Genomic DNA, 17,647 nt, shown 5'->3' with positions numbered 1-17,647 from the left:
CAATCGAACACAGGACCTGGTGGGTCTTTGGAATACACCAAAGCCAACAAGACACTCTGTGATCGGCGTTATGCACTCTTAAGTTAATGAATTTAAATGGTGTACATAAAAAGGAAGAAAGTTAATGAAATTGCTTCACTTAATTTCTCTTATTTATATTATGTCCAATGTAAGATCAAATAATTTTGTGGTTGATCACATCAGTCCCTAAAAAAAAACGAGAGAGAGAGAGAGAGAGAGAGAGAATTTTGTGGGTGAAGAAGTCCACCCACGTTTGCTATGCCACAAAATATTGGACAGTGGAAATCAGAGTTGGCCATATATTTCTAAACAGAAAAAAATATGGATCAAAATTCACAAAAATGTGTAAGATCAGTTTGGAATGTCTTTTATTTTGCTTATTTTTTAAAAAAGTTAATACAATTTTAGGATAAAATATATTGAAGGGACGCCTTTCTCTTAATGTAATATTTCACCTTATATAGAGCATGTCCCGCCTTTTTTCTATATTTCCTTTAAACATAAGGATAAGTTTGAGGAGCCCTTTCTCTATATTCCCTTCAAACATGAGGATAAATTTTGAGAAAGGCTCTTTAATGCTAAAATTTTCTTCAAATTATATAAAATTTAATTGATGGAGGTTTAGAGAGAGTTTGAGGATCTCATCCATTCAACTTGATTTGAAAATATTTTTAGAAAAATCTCAAATTTGGGGAGCTTTTAGAAAAGGGTTGAAACTGTGTTTTTGTCAATTTTTCTTAAATTTAAATTTGGGGAGCAATTTAAGGAAATGCTGAAAATGCTCTCATATGGTAAACAGGCCTCGATCCTCTCATTTGTCATTTTTTCTCTACTTAAATCTTAGTTGTTTATTTGGTTTGTAAATACGTGTGACACAAAATATTTAAAATATTTGTTACTTCATACATAATACGAGGGATATATACACAAAGTAGAGGACAACAAAGGAATAGGAGAAAACCCAAATCCCCCTAGAATAATGGAAGAAAAGAATAACCCATAGAATAAAAAATAATAAATTTTGTCTATCTATCAATTTATTGATTATTAAAGGAATAGTTTAATACCCAATCAATGTAACTTGAGCTTGAGAGCACTTTGGAACTACAAATACAAAAATTTGACTGGCACAACGACGTTCTAGTACAATTCGGACATTCTCAAAATATGAAGTATTCTAAAATACCTCCGTTTTGTCTTTTTGCTACTAAAATTTACCTCTTTTTTTTTTTTATTAATTGTATTTTTTTGAAAAATAAATTAGTAAAAAGTCACAAAAAATACTCCAACAAAAAACAACACCTGATCTTCATTCTTTGTGGGAGGTTTCAAGTTTGATGTTGAACCATGAAACTTATAATTTGTAATTAGATTTTAGGTTTTGAGGTTCCAAATTTGAATAAATTGGAGAACAAGAGAATAAGACTTTGATTAAATTTGGCAAATCAAAACCCAATATCTACTTATCTAAAAAGAGAGGTATTTTTAGCACCAAAAAGTGAGTCTTACTTACCAAACAGAAAGAAGAAAATGAAGTTAATGAGATTGCTAGCCTAAAATGAAAGCTGCAAATAAGAAGTAACTTACAATTGAGTTAGCCAGTTAGGTACCTAACTGGTTTTGTCTTCTTTACTGAGAGAGTGAGAGTACGTACATGTCTAGGTTGAAGTATGAAGATCATCGGCTCTTGCATGTTTCTTTGGCTAATTGGCTTCTTTTTTGGGTCCTTCCAAAAATCATTTCATAATGCAAACACAATTAGTAAAATAAAAAATAAAACAGAGGTATTTTAGAATACCTCATATTGTTTCATTTTTTTCCTTGGTTTTTCTTCTTTTCCTGCCGGTCGAACCAAAGACCGAGTGAGCTTTAGCAGAAGCACAAAGCCAACTGGGTACAAAGGGACCAGCGATAAACCTACTCAAGTGTTTATATTTGTATATGTTTTGACCCAACAGAAGTGGACTTAGAATTGCGTACGTACCCAACTGGTTTTGTCTTTTTTTTTTCTTAGAGTAGTGCCTTGCCTAGTAGTTCAGAATCCCCTTTTTGATAGTAGCTTAATTAGGTTGTAAACTCACCGTTTAGTTGTTGTTTAGTTTATTTCTTCTTTGGGCCTTGGGCCTCCAATGTACCACTGGAAGTATGATATGGGCCGATGATTTTCTATTTTTTATTGATTTTTTTTTCTTTTTCAGTGCATGTGGGTATATAAGGAATGAACCAATTTTCAATTTTTGTATAGGTTGGACAACTCTCACTTGAGAAGAATGGAAAATCATGATTGATAACTTAAAAGGAAATTACTTAAGCAATTCCTGAAGTTCCTTGCTGTTATATATATATATATACTGGAATTATGGAATAGTCCAAATCAAGTACAATTAAAATTGCCAAATCTCCAAATCTCCAGTGTATTAAATATAAAGATATTAGTTGGGGAGCCAATTCCAATTATATTTTCATTCAAATTAATCATATCAGAAAATCCTGTACTTACCAAAAAGCTCGATGGGTTATTATTTTCATATCTTTTTACAGCTAAAATCTAGCATGTAGAAGCTTTCATCTCTGTATAAATACAATGCATATGTTCTTTCAGTTCATGCCATTGCCTTCTGATCAATCTCTAGTTAGTTTCCTCTTCTCTTCCACTACTAAATCTCTCTCTCTCTCTCTCTCTCTCTCATGGTTTTCTAATATTGGTTATTTTTTTGGTTGACTTCTAATATTAATTGGTTTATTCCTCAGCATTGTGTATAGAGATTAACCTACAATGAAGATTGGAGGAGAAAGCAATCTAATTCTGGTGCTATGCGCTTTCCTTTTTGCAGGTTTGTTTAATTTGTATCATATTTTGTGAAATTTAAGTTTCGGCATGGAAGCCAATAAAAGTTTCTGAATGAAAATTATGTACTGTACATGTATGCCATAGGGTTTGGATGTCAATATTGGATATGAGACAAGTCATGCATATTAATTCGTCCAGTGTTGAATCAAAATATCTAACTTGTTAAATATGATATGACACGACACAACACAAATACAAAAAATTGTGATGGCCAGACACGATCTAATCATACTAGAGATGGCTTAGTCATTAAACATTTTTTTATTGGTAATAAGAATTTTGTAACAATATTCAATTAACTTCAACATATGTGACCTTTTTTTTTTTTTTTTGTGAGAAACTTATTTGACCCTTGTTGAAAGTTGAAACCAACAACTCTTGTCTCAACTTATTAAAATAGTTATTTATTTGATGATACCATGAGTTATATCTTCACCCTCAAACAAAACAATTTAATAATTACGTACTAACCTTATTATATATATATATACGTATTACCTTAGTAACTAAAATTGATTTTATAACGAGCACCGATTCTTGTTAGTTTTTATTATTCCTCTCCATGAAATACCATCACTAATGCTTTTTAGAACATGATTAACAAACAAATGTTTTTTTTTTGGCCACTAACAAACAAATGTTTAATTTGCAGGCTTTGAAGTAAATGCGTTACCCTATGATTACACAGCCAGCATTGAGGCAAGCTTTAATTAGAAGTGCAATTAATGATTTAGTTTACTTTTTTAAGTTTACAGAGAAGTATATATCTATTAAATCTAATTTAATTAGTTGTTTCCATCTTCTTAATTCGATCCCTTTAATTCTTCAGTGTTTGGCAAACCCTCAAAAACCCCAGTATGGTGGAGGCATCATCGTAAACCCGGAACTAAACCATGGCTTGAGAGGGTGGTCTAGTTTTGGCAATGCAAAAGTACAACACAGAGAATCACAAGGCAACAGATTCATTGTGGCTCATAGCAGAAATCAATCCTATGCAAGTATGTCTCAGAAGATTTCCTTGCAAAGCAACAAGCTCTATACATTCTCCGGTACGGGCGTAATTAAGTAATTACTTTACCAGTTAATGTTATAATCAATTGTAATCACTTTAGTTAATGCATATATAATTGCAACTATATATATGTAATTTGTATTGATGCAGCATGGATACAAGTGAGTAGTGGCAGTGTTCCAGTAACAGCTATTTTCAAGACAAGTAGAGGGTACATACATGCTGGTGCAATTGTTGCTGAATCCAATTGCTGGTCCATGCTCAAGGGTGGCCTAACCGTCAATGCCTCAGGCCCAGCTGAGCTCTATTTTGAGGTACTTATTTCTGGTCATCACAATCAGTAGATATTCACTAGTCCTGACCAACCTATATTGGTCACCTCGATCTATTTAATATATAGCATAAGCTAGTTTTGGGATGGATATTTCAATATGATCATCAGAGCCACCAAGTATAGCTCATTATACTATACGTACATATCATACATAAGAACCCTAAAACACCGATGATCTATTGGCCGGACGTCTCCACCTAATAGTTTAAGTTTTTGGGTTACATACTTCAATAACATGACCTGTTGTTATGTACACGATAAACCGCCTTCATTTTGCATTTAGGAGGGTGGATTTAAGATTTAATTAATTAGGCCGGCCTACATTGCATTTTGGTCCTTTATGTCTGTTGATTATTATTTTTTTTTTTTAACATCCACTAATTAAACTCTTCATTCAGAGCAAAAACACATCTGTTGAGATCTGGGTTGATAGCATCTCACTACAACCATTCACCCAAAAGCAATGGAAGTCTCATCAAGACCAAAGCATTACAAAGGTGAGTTCTAGAATAGACATATATATATATATATACATACAGTTCAATAAGGTGATGGAGACAATTAAACTACACTCTAATTTTGCAGATTCGTAAGAGAAATGTGAGAATCCAAGCAGTTGATGCACAAGGAAATCCGCTACCAAATGCAACAATCTCCATGGAACAAAAGGCTTCATCCTTCCCATTTGGCTGTGCCATCAACAAGAACATCCTCACTAACACTGCATTCCAAAACTGGTTCACTTCAAGGTTCACAGTCACAACCTTCGAAGACGAGATGAAATGGTACAGCACAGAGCCTTCCCAGGGCCACGAGGACTACTCAGTCCCCGACGCTATGCTTCAGTTTGCGAAACAGCACAACATTGCAGTCCGAGGCCACAACGTGTTCTGGAACGACCCCCGGTACCAACCCGGTTGGATCAATTCGCTCTCCAGCCAACAACTCTCCGACGCTGCTTCAAAGAGGCTGAATTCAATCATGCACAAGTACAAGGGCCAACTTATTGCATGGGATGTTGTGAATGAAAATTTGCACTTTAATTTCTTTGAGAGCAAGCTGGGTGCAACTGCTTCCGCCCTTTTTTATAACTGGGCTATTAAGGCTGATGGAACAACCACCTTGTTCATGAATGACTACAATACCATTGAGGAGAGCGGGGATGGGGATTCCACGCCAGCCAAGTACCTTCAGAAGCTGAGGGACATTCAAGGTTTTCCGGGTAACAACGGAGCACGGATGGCGATTGGGCTTGAGTCTCATTTCAATACTCCTAACATTCCTTACATAAGATCTTCTATTGATACTCTTGCTGCTGCAAATGTGCCCATTTGGATTACAGAATTGGACGTAGGAAGCGGTCCCAATCAGGTAAAACTCTAGGATTTACCACTATTTTCAAAAGCTTAAACTATTAGGAAATGGACTTATAACAATTGTTTTATATTCTCACACGTAGGTTGATCCATCTCCATTATTGGAGCCGAAGATGTGGAATTAAACTTATATTGAGAGATTTTGCATTGCAGGAATGCTATGATAACATGATATAGTTTAAATTAACTGTTAAGATACGAGCTAACAATTTTTTTATATTTGACAATATATTTTTCCTGTTTATATGGACAGGCATCATACTTGGAGCAGATTCTAAGGGAGGTACATGCTCACCCTCAGATTCAAGGAATTGTTCTTTGGGCTTCATGGAAACCTCAAGGGTGTTACAGAATGTGTTTGACTGATAACAATTTCGGCAACTTGCCCACTGGTGATGTTGTGGACAAGATGCTGCACGAATGGGGCTTGAGGGCCTTGGCTTCCGGCACAACAGACGCTAATGGTTTCTTTGAGGCCTCCGTTTTCCACGGAGATTATGAAGTGAGCATCGACCACCCATTGGGGGCGACAAATTCCTCCTCGGTTCACAGATTGAATGTGTCACCAACCACTGCGTCCCAGCAACCATTGCTGCTCCAACTTTCTACTGTTTGAGTCTTATTTTCTTGTGTTTGTTGCTTAATTTTGAAATTTTTGAGTGGCTATTAAGTATTGAGAGAGTCATGAAAGGTTTGCATAAGAGGCTTTAGAAATTATGCGGACTTTTTGTATCCGCGTGAATCGGGGTATATATATAGCATTGTCCGTGCATATTCTGGCCGGTGAGATTAACTGGGGATGTAATGTACGTGTGTTTATGATTGGCAATGAATAATATATATCTTTTTCCATTTCTCCTCTCAATGCATGTTCCAACCTTAATTAATTTACATACGTACAACAAAGGATCGAATTCAAAAGAATTCAAAGGGTTTTAGGAGCGACTGAAAATATCTAAAGATGGCTAGCTAGCTGTAAATAAGATCAAAATAATTCACTTAATTAGGTAGAAAAAAGAAGAATATTAGAAGAAGAAGAAGAAGAACTCACTTAAAAAGAGATAACTTCTTATTTACTTAAGTGCATGAGAATATGAGATCATCAATGTGGCATTCCTAACTTTCTCATTTGCTTATTCAAATGGTTAGTTCCTAGCCTACAAATTATCAAATCTAGGTATCAACCGGAAACCAAACATATATATGAGTTAATTACAATGTTGGTAAGCTAAGTATAACTTCATCTAAAAATATACAATTTTTTAATTTCTTGTCAGACTGAGTCTGGCAATATATAAGATATTTTATGTTGTCATATTATCATATTTAATGAATAGTCAACTTAATCAATAATTCAAATTTAAAATTTGCCAAACTTAATTTCTGCCTGAGAGAGATTCTGTATACTTAATTACCAAATCTCCATGGGTTTATTATTGATGATCATTTTGGGTATGTACAGCAATGGTTAAGTATGACCTTCCCATATTTTACATGAGATCTTGGATTAATGTAGCAGCTAGCTTCCAGTTTAATTATGCAAATATATATATGTATATGCATTGGTTTCTCATCAATATATCTCTTACTAGTCTCCTCTTCTTCCTGTACTAACTCTCTCTCTCTCTCTCTCTCGGTTTGCTTTTCTTTTTGTCCAACTCTAGTAGTTTGCTTCTTGTTTTGTTCCTTCATGAAGATTATGGGAAGAAACAGCCCGCTTCTCTTGTTATGCACTTTTCTCTTTGCAGGTTCGTCTTATTAAAAAAAATGCTAGCATATTCTCTTTTATATCTCTCTTTGAAGTTTTTTTTTACTATTTTCTGTGTAAAGTTTCAGCAAGACATTAATTGATTCAATGAACACATGCATTTCGGCACTATATCTCATATATAGGTTCGAGTCCTGAGTGTTATATTTTTCTTTTTATTTATTTATGAATTGAGTGTTTAATCTTTTTAAAATTGTATACTAATTGAAAGGTCCAAACTATATACAAAGGTTCTGATCTCAGTCCTTGATCATGAATCTAGAAAGTAAAATACTTTACTGGGATTTAAACATCTTTTTTTTTTTTCTTCTTTTTTATGAAAAGGTGAAATGACATTTGAAGCTTAATCATTGGATTTTGATGCGCGCTATGGATTTCATGATCAAGTGATGGATCAAGACATATATATATATGTGTGTGTGTGTGTGCGCGCACGTGTATTGTTAGCATCTTAAGAAAATGTGATATGGTGATTTTAAGGATATTTTTGCAAAAATCAGTCTAAGTTTTAAATCATTGAATTATCTAATTTTTGTCAAGCAATTACACGAACACAAATTTTTAGTAAATGTAGAAATGATCAAACGGCTAAACCATTTATAATCTGACTATATATAACTTTTTACAGGGATGATCTTTGGAAAAGAAAACTAAAATATAGGTAGTTGAGATCATTAAAGTACATTAATCTATGGGTGGATCCCCACAAATGAATAATCTATCAAACATCGTGATAGATATAATATTAGGGATTCTTGCATTCACATTTGAGTCATCCACACCTGGTTTAGATGGATCATATATGAAATTTTTTTATGGCCAATGCTATCCAAAAGCTAGACCAAACGAGATCGGGATCCAGGATCTTATAATAGAATCCTTTACCTATAAAAAATTATTATATAAGATTGAAATAAAGAATTATAGTATAGGATCTGTTTTGACCAGTTGTGGATGACCTAAGTGTGGATGCGAGAATCACCCGATATAACATTAGCCTTTTACAATATAGTTCACTTTTTCACATTACAATCATCTGTTTCATGAAAGCTGAAAGGAAAAGATTATTGTACTTATAAACTAACAAATGTTGGACCAGGTATCTCAGACTAATTTACAAGTTTGTTTTTGGTACAGTAGCTGTATTGCATAATTTTTTCTAATTTACTACTAAAGTAATGAATAATAACTAGTTAATATGCTAGCATAAGATTGTCTAACAAATAAATGTGTTGCAGGGTTTGAAGTAAATGCTTTATCTTATGATTACACAGCCAGTATTGAGGCAAGATTTACTTTTTTATGGTGCATTGTACATTAGTCTACTTTGTTAAGTTTACAGAGAATGAGATCTAATAAATCTAAAATTGTCTCCATTTTTTCCCTTTCTTAAGTGTTTGGCAAACCCTCACAAACCCCAGTATGGTGGAGGCATCATTGTAAACCCAGAACTGAACGATGGCCTGAAAGGATGGTCCACCTTTGGCAATGCAAAAATACAACATAGAGAAGCAGAAGGCAACAGATTCATTGTGGCTCAAAGTAGAGACCAACCATATGACAGTATGTCTCAGAAGGTTTACTTGCAGAGTGACAAGCTCTACACATTTTCTGGTACATAATTCCTTTAATTTTCAAGACAACTAATGTTTTAATCAATTATAATATATTACTTTAATTAGTTTAGTTTATGCATATATATTTGCAATTATATATATATACATATATATATATATATCTGGTTTGTGTTGATGCAGCTTGGATACAAGTGAGTAGTGGTAGTAGTGTTTCAGTAACAGCTACTTTCAAGACCAGTACTGGTTTCATACATGCTGGTGTAGTTGTTGCTGAATCCAATTGCTGGTCCATGCTCAAGGGTGGCCTAACTGTGAATGCCTCTGCTTCAGCTGAGCTCTATTTTGAGGTAAGTATTTCTGGTCATCACAAAAAGTAAATTTTGATTTCATCATAACTTATATGTATAAACTCTTTTACTTAGTTATATGAGAATTTGTCACATGCATACAGCATACATGAAATTGAAAAGCTATTTCAAGGAATAAATAGTAAAATCTTAACCATAAAGCTCTAATTATAAAATATGTATACTCTGCTTAGTGTTTAGTTGCTCTAGCTCTCACAATCAGATTCATTTCCTAATACCAGATCTTATAAAACCAATACATGCATGTATTCTTAATCAGATGCATGTGCTAGGTATAGGATTCAAGCTGCAGGCTAGGTTCAGAGATATGTGTTAAATCTGTATTACATTGTTGTTTTTAAGTATTTATGTTCAATATTATATTGTAATTATTTAACTCTTCAGAGCAAGAACACATCTGTTGAGATCTGGGTTGATAGCATGTCATTACAAGCATTCACCGAAGAGCAGTGGAGGTCTCATCAAGATCAAAGCATTGCAAAGGTGAGTTTCAGGATACTATACATATAATTAATGTATGATAGATATATAAGTCTTCAAAAACATGATATATAAGGTTAAGAAAGCAGTATATGCTTGGATTAACAAGTTTAACTGATGACAGACAACTCTTTTTGCAGATTCGTAAGAGCAATGTGAGAATCCAAGCAGTTGACGCGCAAGGTAATCCGCTGCCAAATGCAACAATCTCCATCCAACAAAAAGCCCAAAGTTTCCCTTTTGGTTGTGGTATCACCAGGTACATCCTCAATAACACTGCCTACCAAAATTGGTTCACATCAAGGTTCAGGCTCACGGTGTTTGGGGATGAAATGAAATGGTATAGCACAGAAAATGCCCAGGGAAAAGAGGACTATTCCGTAGCTGATGCCATGCTTAGGTTTACAAAACAACACAACATTGCAGTCCGAGGCCATAATGTGTTGTGGGATGATCCTCAGTACCAACTAGGTTGGGTCAAGTCACTCGCTAAACATGAACTTGCTTTGGCCACTTTCAGGAGGGTAAATTCTGTTATGAAGAGATACAAGGGCCAACTAATTGCTTGGGATGTTGTTAATGAAAATTTGCATTTTAATTTCTTTGAAAGTAAGCTCGGTGCAAATGCTTCAGCCTTTTTTTATAACTGGGCTATTAAAGCTGATGAAACAACCACCTTGTTCATGAATGACTATAATACCATTGAGCAAAGTGGAGATAGAGCATCCACGCCGGCTATGTACCTCCGAAAGCTCAGAGAGATTCAAAACTTTCCAGGTAACCAAAGAGGACGGTTTGGGATTGGGCTTGAGTCACATTTCACTACTCCTAATATTCCTTACATAAGATCTGCTATTGATAAGCTTGCTTCTGCAAGAGTGCCCATTTGGATTACAGAATTGGACGTAGAAAGCGGTCCCAATCAGGTAAAACTCTTGGGTGAGACAATCTGAATTGATAATGTTCTGCAGCTAATTGTTATAAAAAGTGTTAGCTTGATATACATTTTGAAGTTCAATGATTATCTAATATGGTATTAGAATGCTGGTGATTATCTAATATGGTATTAGAATGCTGGTTCGAGAACTCATCCCCACTTTATCAATTTAACCTGCAGGGTGGAGCTGTACATAAACTGTCTACTAGTGGGTGATTTTTGCATCTACACCTGGTCCAGACGGGATTGTATACATGAATCTTTTATGTCAATCCTATACAAGATTATTTTCATGCATAAAGAATTCCCGTATAGGATTCCGCTCAAACAAGCTTCCTGTATAGGATTGGCATAAAAAATTCTTGTATAGGATCATGTCCGAACTAGGTGTGGATGCAAGAATAATATTAGATTGATAACCCATTTCATTGATAGCTTAAGATTTTAGAGTTCAGTAATTCCCTAACAAAAAGCACTATATATGACTAGCTTAAGCTTCAACACGACTGGGGCTCTATCTCTTTAATTTTCTATTTATATGGTCTGCAGGCATTGTACTTGGAGCAGATTCTAAGGGAGACACATGCTCATCCTCATATTCAAGGAATTGTTTTGTGGGCTGGATGGACACCTAAGGGGTGTTGGAAAATGTGTTTGACAGATGACAATTTCAACAACTTGCCTACTGGTGATGTTGTTGATAAGCTACTACATGAATGGGGTTTGAAGGGTTTGACTTCTTCTGGCACAACAGACGCTAATGGTTTCTTTGAGGCCTCCCTTTCCCATGGAGATTACGAAGTGAACATCACTCACCCTTCAGCCACAAGTTCCTCCTTGGTTCAGAGATTAAATGTAGCACCAACTACAGTGTCCCAACAACCATTGCTGCTTCAGCTTTCTGCTTGAGTTTGATTCTCTTGGGATTTTTGTGTTCTTGTTGAATTTGAAAGAACCAGGAATTTAAGTTGATGCCCAAAAAGAAAACAAAGGATGTTCTGACCATTTAATAACACCCTTGCTTATGTTTTTTTGCTACCCATTGGACAGGGAGCCTACTAACCCGAGAGTTTAGGGACATGCTTATTGTGTATTTATTGGAGTGAACAGACCCAAGACTTTCACAAACCATCTTGTTAGACTTCGATCAACAATGTTCATGACACATGAAAGTCATTAATCGAATTCTGGGCCAGAGCAATGAATCTAATTATATAAAATTTAAGAGAGGGTGTCCGCTTGATATAAAATTATGCCTTTGATTTTAGAATCCAATGTGTTAGACAACTATTATATCCCAAAAGCTCAAATTGTCAGGAAATGAGCTGACAATGTATCAAACTAATACAATGTTTGTCTAACTACTCCAATGGTTGTCTAAATATTCCATGACATACTTTAGGAACATGTAATTAATTTGCTAATTATAAGGATTGCAAGCATTCATGTCTAAATAGTGTGTTCCTCATGTGGTGGGCTAAGCATGATATATGCACGACTGATGCATAGTCCACTTTGAATAGTTTGAGGTAATGGCAGGGCACTGATGAGTAATGACAGTGTGTATTGGACTTAAAAATATGCTCTTTATCTTGTTCCATTAGAAAATGAAGGTATACAGATGTGTAGGCAAATACAAAAATATAGGATCATGAACAGATTGGCATGCATATCCTTAAAATGGTCCAAAATATATAGCAATCTCCCCCGTGCGATTCTCCACCTAATGCTAGTGCTGCATCATTCAACCATGCCACTAAGAGAATTAAACTATGAATATGATGCACAGTCAGTCCACTGTGAGTGAATGTCTAGGAAGTGCCCTGAGTTTGACAGAATGAAGTCCTTATAAATTTGCTTAAATATTTGTTATATACTTCAAAACTTAACGCTACTCATTCCCATTAATCCTACGTACTTCTTGATTTGTCAGTGAGTCTTAACTCAAGTTTAAGTTAAACTCTATTGATCGATAATCATACTCTAAGAAAATGAGGAAAGGAAACCCACTAGGATCCAATACTAAAATATTGGGATAATAGTTGATGGGGGTGATTTTCGCATCCCACACCTGGTCCGGATAGGATCTTATATGTGAATTAATTATTTAATTATATACAAGAAGTTTTTATGCATAAAGGATTCCCATATAGGATCCCGTCCAGAGTGGATGCGAGAATCCTCAATAGCCGATGGGCCTCTAATATTACTTCCTTGTGCTATTAGCTTGATACATTATTGGCTCATTCCCTAACAGTTTAAGCTTATAGTTATTGTCCAATATGGTATCAAAAAGCCTTGTAATGTGACGAAACCTACATTCCGTCATGACATGTCAGCATTATTTTTTCGAAAAAGCTATAATGTGGACGAAGATCAATGATCAAATATCGAGAAACATTTAGTTAGTCTATTAATGTGATCTTAATACTATAACAACCTGAGATTAATTTAGAGATCCTTAATTACATTAAATAACTTACATGAACCAACATTAATTAACTTTCAGGTGACCTGTCCAATTTATGTAGCTTTCATGAACCAAAGGCAAAGGTGCCCAGGCATTAAACCATGATAGTGAATCATGCACTGCACCAACATCAGTGCACAACTCTATTGTACATATTATAAATACGGAAATACCATATCCCACAACCACAAGTCTATTGCATTTTAAACATACCTAGATTGTTTTGAAGATTCCTTCTTAATTTGCAATGAAGTGATCAAGATGTTCACAGAATCCTGCACCAGTTTATTTCTCTCATGCATTTTTCTGTATTTTGGTCTCTCTCTCTCTCTCTCTCTCTCTCTCTCTCTCTCTCTCTCTCTCTCTCTCTCACACACACACACACACACACATGTTTGTGTAAAAATTTGTGTGAGACAACTATCTTAAAATGATATGGAAATAGTTATTTCTATGTCATCATTGTTTGCTGTCATATAAATTCTTTCTGCTAATGTAAACCTGTTCAACTGTTACAGGGCATGGCACCCATGCTTCGTTCTACAACTACTCGACAACAACAAAGGCAAGGATCAACTCCCATTCTTCACAATCATATTGCTTTTGCTTCTATGGATTTAACGCTTAACTTGCAACATGATGATTTCTGAATAAGGACTTTTTGTATTGTGAATGCCAGCTTCAAAAATTTTGTGAAACACTAATGTTGAAATGCACATAAGCCAAAAGCTGATTTCAACTTACCTTTTTGCTATAATTTTGATCAAACAGTGCTTGGTGGAGCCCCTAGAAGCTCTGTATGGAGGAGGGATTATGGTAAACCCAGAATTTAATCACAACATTGAAGGATGGAAAACTTTTGGACAAGCGAAAATAGAAGCACGAATATCAAAGGAAGGAAACTGGTTCATTGTGGCACAAAGTAGAAAACATCCATCAGACAGTTTCTCACAGAAGGTTCAAGTTGAGGAAGGAAAAATCTATAGCTTTTCTGGTAACTAATTTCCAATTCATCAATTTTAAACCTCATTAATTTTAAAGGAATGTAATGTATGTCTAATGTCTTATTCAATTAAGTAGTATGATTATGATACTTGTCTCATCCAGAATTTATATGTTAGTGCTAACTGGATCTATGTACTTGTTACATGATTTTGACTGAGCAAATTTTAAAATTTCAGCTTCTGTTCAAGTCAGTAAAGGAAGTGAGATTGTAGGTGTTGTTTTTAAGTTTCCCAACGGTGATGGCATTAGTGGTGGTCAAGTAATAGCCGAGCATGGTTGCTGGACCCTGCTAAAAGGTGGCATCGTAGCAAACTTTACAAGCCCGGTTGAGATTCATTTTGAGGTAAAGTGAACTATGAGTTTGAATTTGATCCTCTTTTTGTTTTAGTAAGTCGACTATTAGAAATCTAAGAGTTCTCCCATCTTGTTTTGAGTTTAATTTATCATCTATTTCCAACTACCAACAAAGGAAGAATCATCACAATCAAATTGATACTGAATATCCTTTTTCATGCATCTGCTATGCAGAGCAAAAATACAGCAGTGGAAATATGGGTGGACAATGTCTCCTTAAAACCATTTACCAAGGAGGAATGGAGATCACACCAAGACCAAACCATCGATGAGGTCAAGTGTAAACACATTAAAGCTAGAATCCTCTAATTTATGGATAAAATGTTAGGTTGGTCACAATTACTGAAAATTGAGATTGTTAATTAATTCAAACCCTGCAGGTACGTAAGAGTAAGGTGAGGTTCAAGGTAACTCAACCAAACAGAACTCCTCTGGTTGGTGCTAAAGTCTCCATTAAGCAAATCAAGTCAGACTTCCCATTTGGATGTGGCATGAATCATAACATCCTCACAAACTCTGATTACCAGAAGTGGTTTGCATCAAGATTTAAATTCACAACTTTCACCAATGAGATGAAGTGGTACAGCACTGAGAAAATAAAAGGCCATGAAAACTATTCTATTGCAGATGACATGGTAAAGTTTGCCAAACAGAATGGCATTTCTATTAGAGGTCACAATGTCTTCTGGGACGATCCCAAGTACCAACCGGACTGGGTTAAATCCCTTTCCCCAGAGGACCTACGAACAGCAGCTGCAAAGAGAATCAACTCAGTAGTTTCTAGATACAGAGGACAACTAATTGCTTGGGATGTGGTGAATGAGAATCTTCATTTCAGATTCTTTGAGGATAATCTTGGCCAGAATGCTTCTGCACAATACTACTCCACAGCTCAACAGCTTGATCCTGGCACAATAATGTTCATGAATGAGTATAATACCATGGAATATAGTAGCGATGAGAAATCAAGTCCAATCAACTACAAGAAGAAACTTCAGGAGATTTTGTCATACCCTGGAAATGCTAATCTGTCAGCAGGAATAGGGTTGCAAGGTCACTTTGGTTCTGGTCAGCCAAATCTTGTTTACATGAGATCTACTTTAGACATATTAGGTGCAACAGGATTGCCAATATGGCTTACAGAAGTGGATGTGGGAAAAGACCCAAATCAGGTACTTCAATTTTTTTGCAGCAACAGTGCAAATGTGGAACAGAAAATAACAAATATTTGATGTGTATATGACTGTTTCAATAGCTAAGTTGATGCTAACATTTATTAATTTGTTTGCAGGCTCAGTATTTGGAAGAGGTACTAAGGGAAGGTTATTCTCATCCTGCAGTTAAAGGGATCATCATGTTTGTAGGTCCATTGACAGCTGGTTTTAATGTTACCACCCTTGCAGACAAGAACTTCAAAAATACTCCATCAGGAGATGTTGTGGATAAGCTGATTAATGAGTGGAAATCCGGGACTCGCGAAATCACAACAGATGGTCAAGGATTTATAGACCTTTCCCTGTTTCATGGAGATTATGAGGTAACTGCAGAAGACCACATCACCAAATCCTCAGCAACTCTCAGCTTTAGGGTCACAAAAGCTGAACCACAGGCAATTGTCCATGTTCATATTGATGCATGAAACACCACAATGTATAATAATAACTATACATATTGAGAAAAATAAAATTCTATAATATTGAGTTTTTGACAACATACTGCTGCAACAGTCTAAAGAGGAAAGATTAAGAAACAGCAATACCACCGCATTAGTTCACAAGAGAAACAAATTTCCTATAGCCAGAGCAGTAGCACACAAACAAAATATTACATGAAATTTTAGCTGATCCATATTGCCTTTTGATTCTAACACATTCAAATTCTAAATCCATAAAACTTTGTCTGGTAATGTTATGAATTCATTACCCTAAAAGAAAATAAGAAGTAGGGTGAGTGTCTAAATTTGGTCATTAAAATCACATACTATATATATGAACTACAAGCTAGCAGAGTCCATCAAATGGCGGCACAACCCAAAGCGCCAGTGGTAGGCACCCTTTCAAATTAGGATCTAGAGAGTAATGTTGTGTGAAGGTTCCATCCTCTAAATTGAAGATACCCATATCATCATATGGTACATCAAAAGCATAATCTACCTCCGGCCTATATGATTTAAAACCATCTGTGTATAATTAATATACTAGTATTGCACATTGTTGAAAGCCCACTTTTGCTATGCGCCTGCAAAGCATGTTGTTAAGAACAAAATTTGGCACGTGTTGTTCTTATGTGGTCTTATACCATTTTTCTTGTAGTAACTCCTTATCTTGTTCCAGTAGAAAAGGAAGGTATACAGTCTGTTCCTTATTTCCATCAATACCTATAAGTAAAGAGAAAAATAATATCATGCCTTCCATGAGAGCATGGCATGCATGGCCTAAAAATGGTCCAAAATTAATGACAATCTCCTTTGAGATTCTCCACCTAATTGTAGCGCTACATCATTCAACCATTCCATATTAGTTTTGATGAAAATGAACCCCAAACGTGGAAGTGATCCACTAAGAACACTATGAATTAATTTGATACACACTCAGTCAGTCAGTCCACTGTGAACTGTGAGAAGTGCCCTGAGTTTGACAGCATGAAATCCTGAATTTGCGGAAAGGGTTTTTGAAAATCCACAGAATGCAACATTTCCATTCCGGTGTTTGAAAAGATGGAGAACAGAAATGGCGCTATCATTGTTGAGATCAAAGTGTTTGTATAATGTACGCAAGAATTGGGAGAATTCAACTTATTAGATTAAACCCTTTAGTTGGCCTTAAATAGCCTTACAAGATAACTGAAACAAATCAAATTGCAGCCCACGTTCTACAACTCTAATAACGTGGTACATGGCTAAGGAATAGGTCAAAGGAAACAACATGTCCCTAAACAATAGGGATTATTAACAGAGCAGTCACAAACTGCCAAACCAAACTCTAATGACTAACAACTTTAACATCCTCCCTTAAACTAAATGCTAACAGCAGTCAGTTTATACTGGGTTTGAACAAACACCCATTAACTCACGCATCTTTAAGAACGCATCAAG

General features: G+C 35.4%; 3 protein-coding genes across 3 annotated transcripts; all 3 read left to right on the top strand.

The window, feature by feature from the left end:
• Nucleotides 1-2,797: 2,797 nt before the first annotated feature.
• On the top strand, nt 2,798-6,210 carry LOC147276584 (endo-1,4-beta-xylanase 5-like). The gene is made up of 7 exons (XM_086255531.1): nt 2,798-2,855; nt 3,525-3,571; nt 3,702-3,921; nt 4,035-4,198; nt 4,617-4,715; nt 4,804-5,589; nt 5,848-6,210. Exons 1-7 carry the CDS (start codon nt 2,798-2,800, stop codon nt 6,208-6,210), a joined length of 1,737 nt encoding a protein of 578 aa, XP_086111657.1.
• Nucleotides 6,211-7,293: 1,083 nt separating this feature from the next.
• On the top strand, nt 7,294-11,633 carry LOC147276583 (endo-1,4-beta-xylanase 5-like). The gene is made up of 7 exons (XM_086255530.1): nt 7,294-7,342; nt 8,601-8,647; nt 8,757-8,976; nt 9,120-9,286; nt 9,692-9,790; nt 9,928-10,713; nt 11,274-11,633. Exons 1-7 carry the CDS (start codon nt 7,294-7,296, stop codon nt 11,631-11,633), a joined length of 1,728 nt encoding a protein of 575 aa, XP_086111656.1.
• Nucleotides 11,634-13,401: 1,768 nt separating this feature from the next.
• LOC147276582 (endo-1,4-beta-xylanase 5-like) lies at nt 13,402-16,237 on the top strand. The gene is made up of 7 exons (XM_086254879.1): nt 13,402-13,510; nt 13,713-13,759; nt 13,966-14,188; nt 14,376-14,542; nt 14,728-14,826; nt 14,934-15,725; nt 15,845-16,237. Exons 1-7 carry the CDS (start codon nt 13,456-13,458, stop codon nt 16,190-16,192), a joined length of 1,731 nt encoding a protein of 576 aa, XP_086111005.1. The 5' UTR covers nt 13,402-13,455; the 3' UTR covers nt 16,193-16,237.
• The last annotated feature ends 1,410 nt before the right edge of the window (nt 16,238-17,647 follow it).

Source organism: Dryas octopetala, chromosome 8 (genome assembly GCF_963921425.1).
Source record: "Dryas octopetala chromosome 8, drDryOcto1.1, whole genome shotgun sequence".
Taxonomy (NCBI): Eukaryota; Viridiplantae; Streptophyta; class Magnoliopsida; order Rosales; family Rosaceae; genus Dryas; species Dryas octopetala.
The sequence above is the reverse complement of the archived record's forward strand: the minus strand, read 5'-3'. Positions and strand labels throughout refer to the sequence as shown.

What these genes read in the sequence shown, in the direction of transcription:
- LOC147276584 (XM_086255531.1), top strand. Translation starts at nt 2,798, where the DNA reads ATGAAGATTGGAGGAGAAAGCAATCTAATTCTGGTGCTATGCGCTTTC. An exon ending in ATTACACAGCCAGCATTGAG is followed by an intron (nt 3,572 to 3,701) that starts GCAAGCTTTAAT and finishes TTAATTCTTCAG; the next exon opens with TGTTTGGCAAACCCTCAAAA. An exon ending in TAGGAAGCGGTCCCAATCAG is followed by an intron (nt 5,590 to 5,847) that starts GTAAAACTCTAG and finishes TTATATGGACAG; the next exon opens with GCATCATACTTGGAGCAGAT.
- LOC147276583 (XM_086255530.1), top strand. Translation starts at nt 7,294, where the DNA reads ATGGGAAGAAACAGCCCGCTTCTCTTGTTATGCACTTTTCTCTTTGCA. An exon ending in ATGCACTTTTCTCTTTGCAG is followed by an intron (nt 7,343 to 8,600) that starts GTTCGTCTTATT and finishes AATGTGTTGCAG; the next exon opens with GGTTTGAAGTAAATGCTTTA. An exon ending in ATTACACAGCCAGTATTGAG is followed by an intron (nt 8,648 to 8,756) that starts GCAAGATTTACT and finishes CCCTTTCTTAAG; the next exon opens with TGTTTGGCAAACCCTCACAA.
- LOC147276582 (XM_086254879.1), top strand. Translation starts at nt 13,456, where the DNA reads ATGTTCACAGAATCCTGCACCAGTTTATTTCTCTCATGCATTTTTCTG. An exon ending in ACTACTCGACAACAACAAAG is followed by an intron (nt 13,760 to 13,965) that starts GCAAGGATCAAC and finishes TTGATCAAACAG; the next exon opens with TGCTTGGTGGAGCCCCTAGA. An exon ending in AAAAATCTATAGCTTTTCTG is followed by an intron (nt 14,189 to 14,375) that starts GTAACTAATTTC and finishes TTAAAATTTCAG; the next exon opens with CTTCTGTTCAAGTCAGTAAA.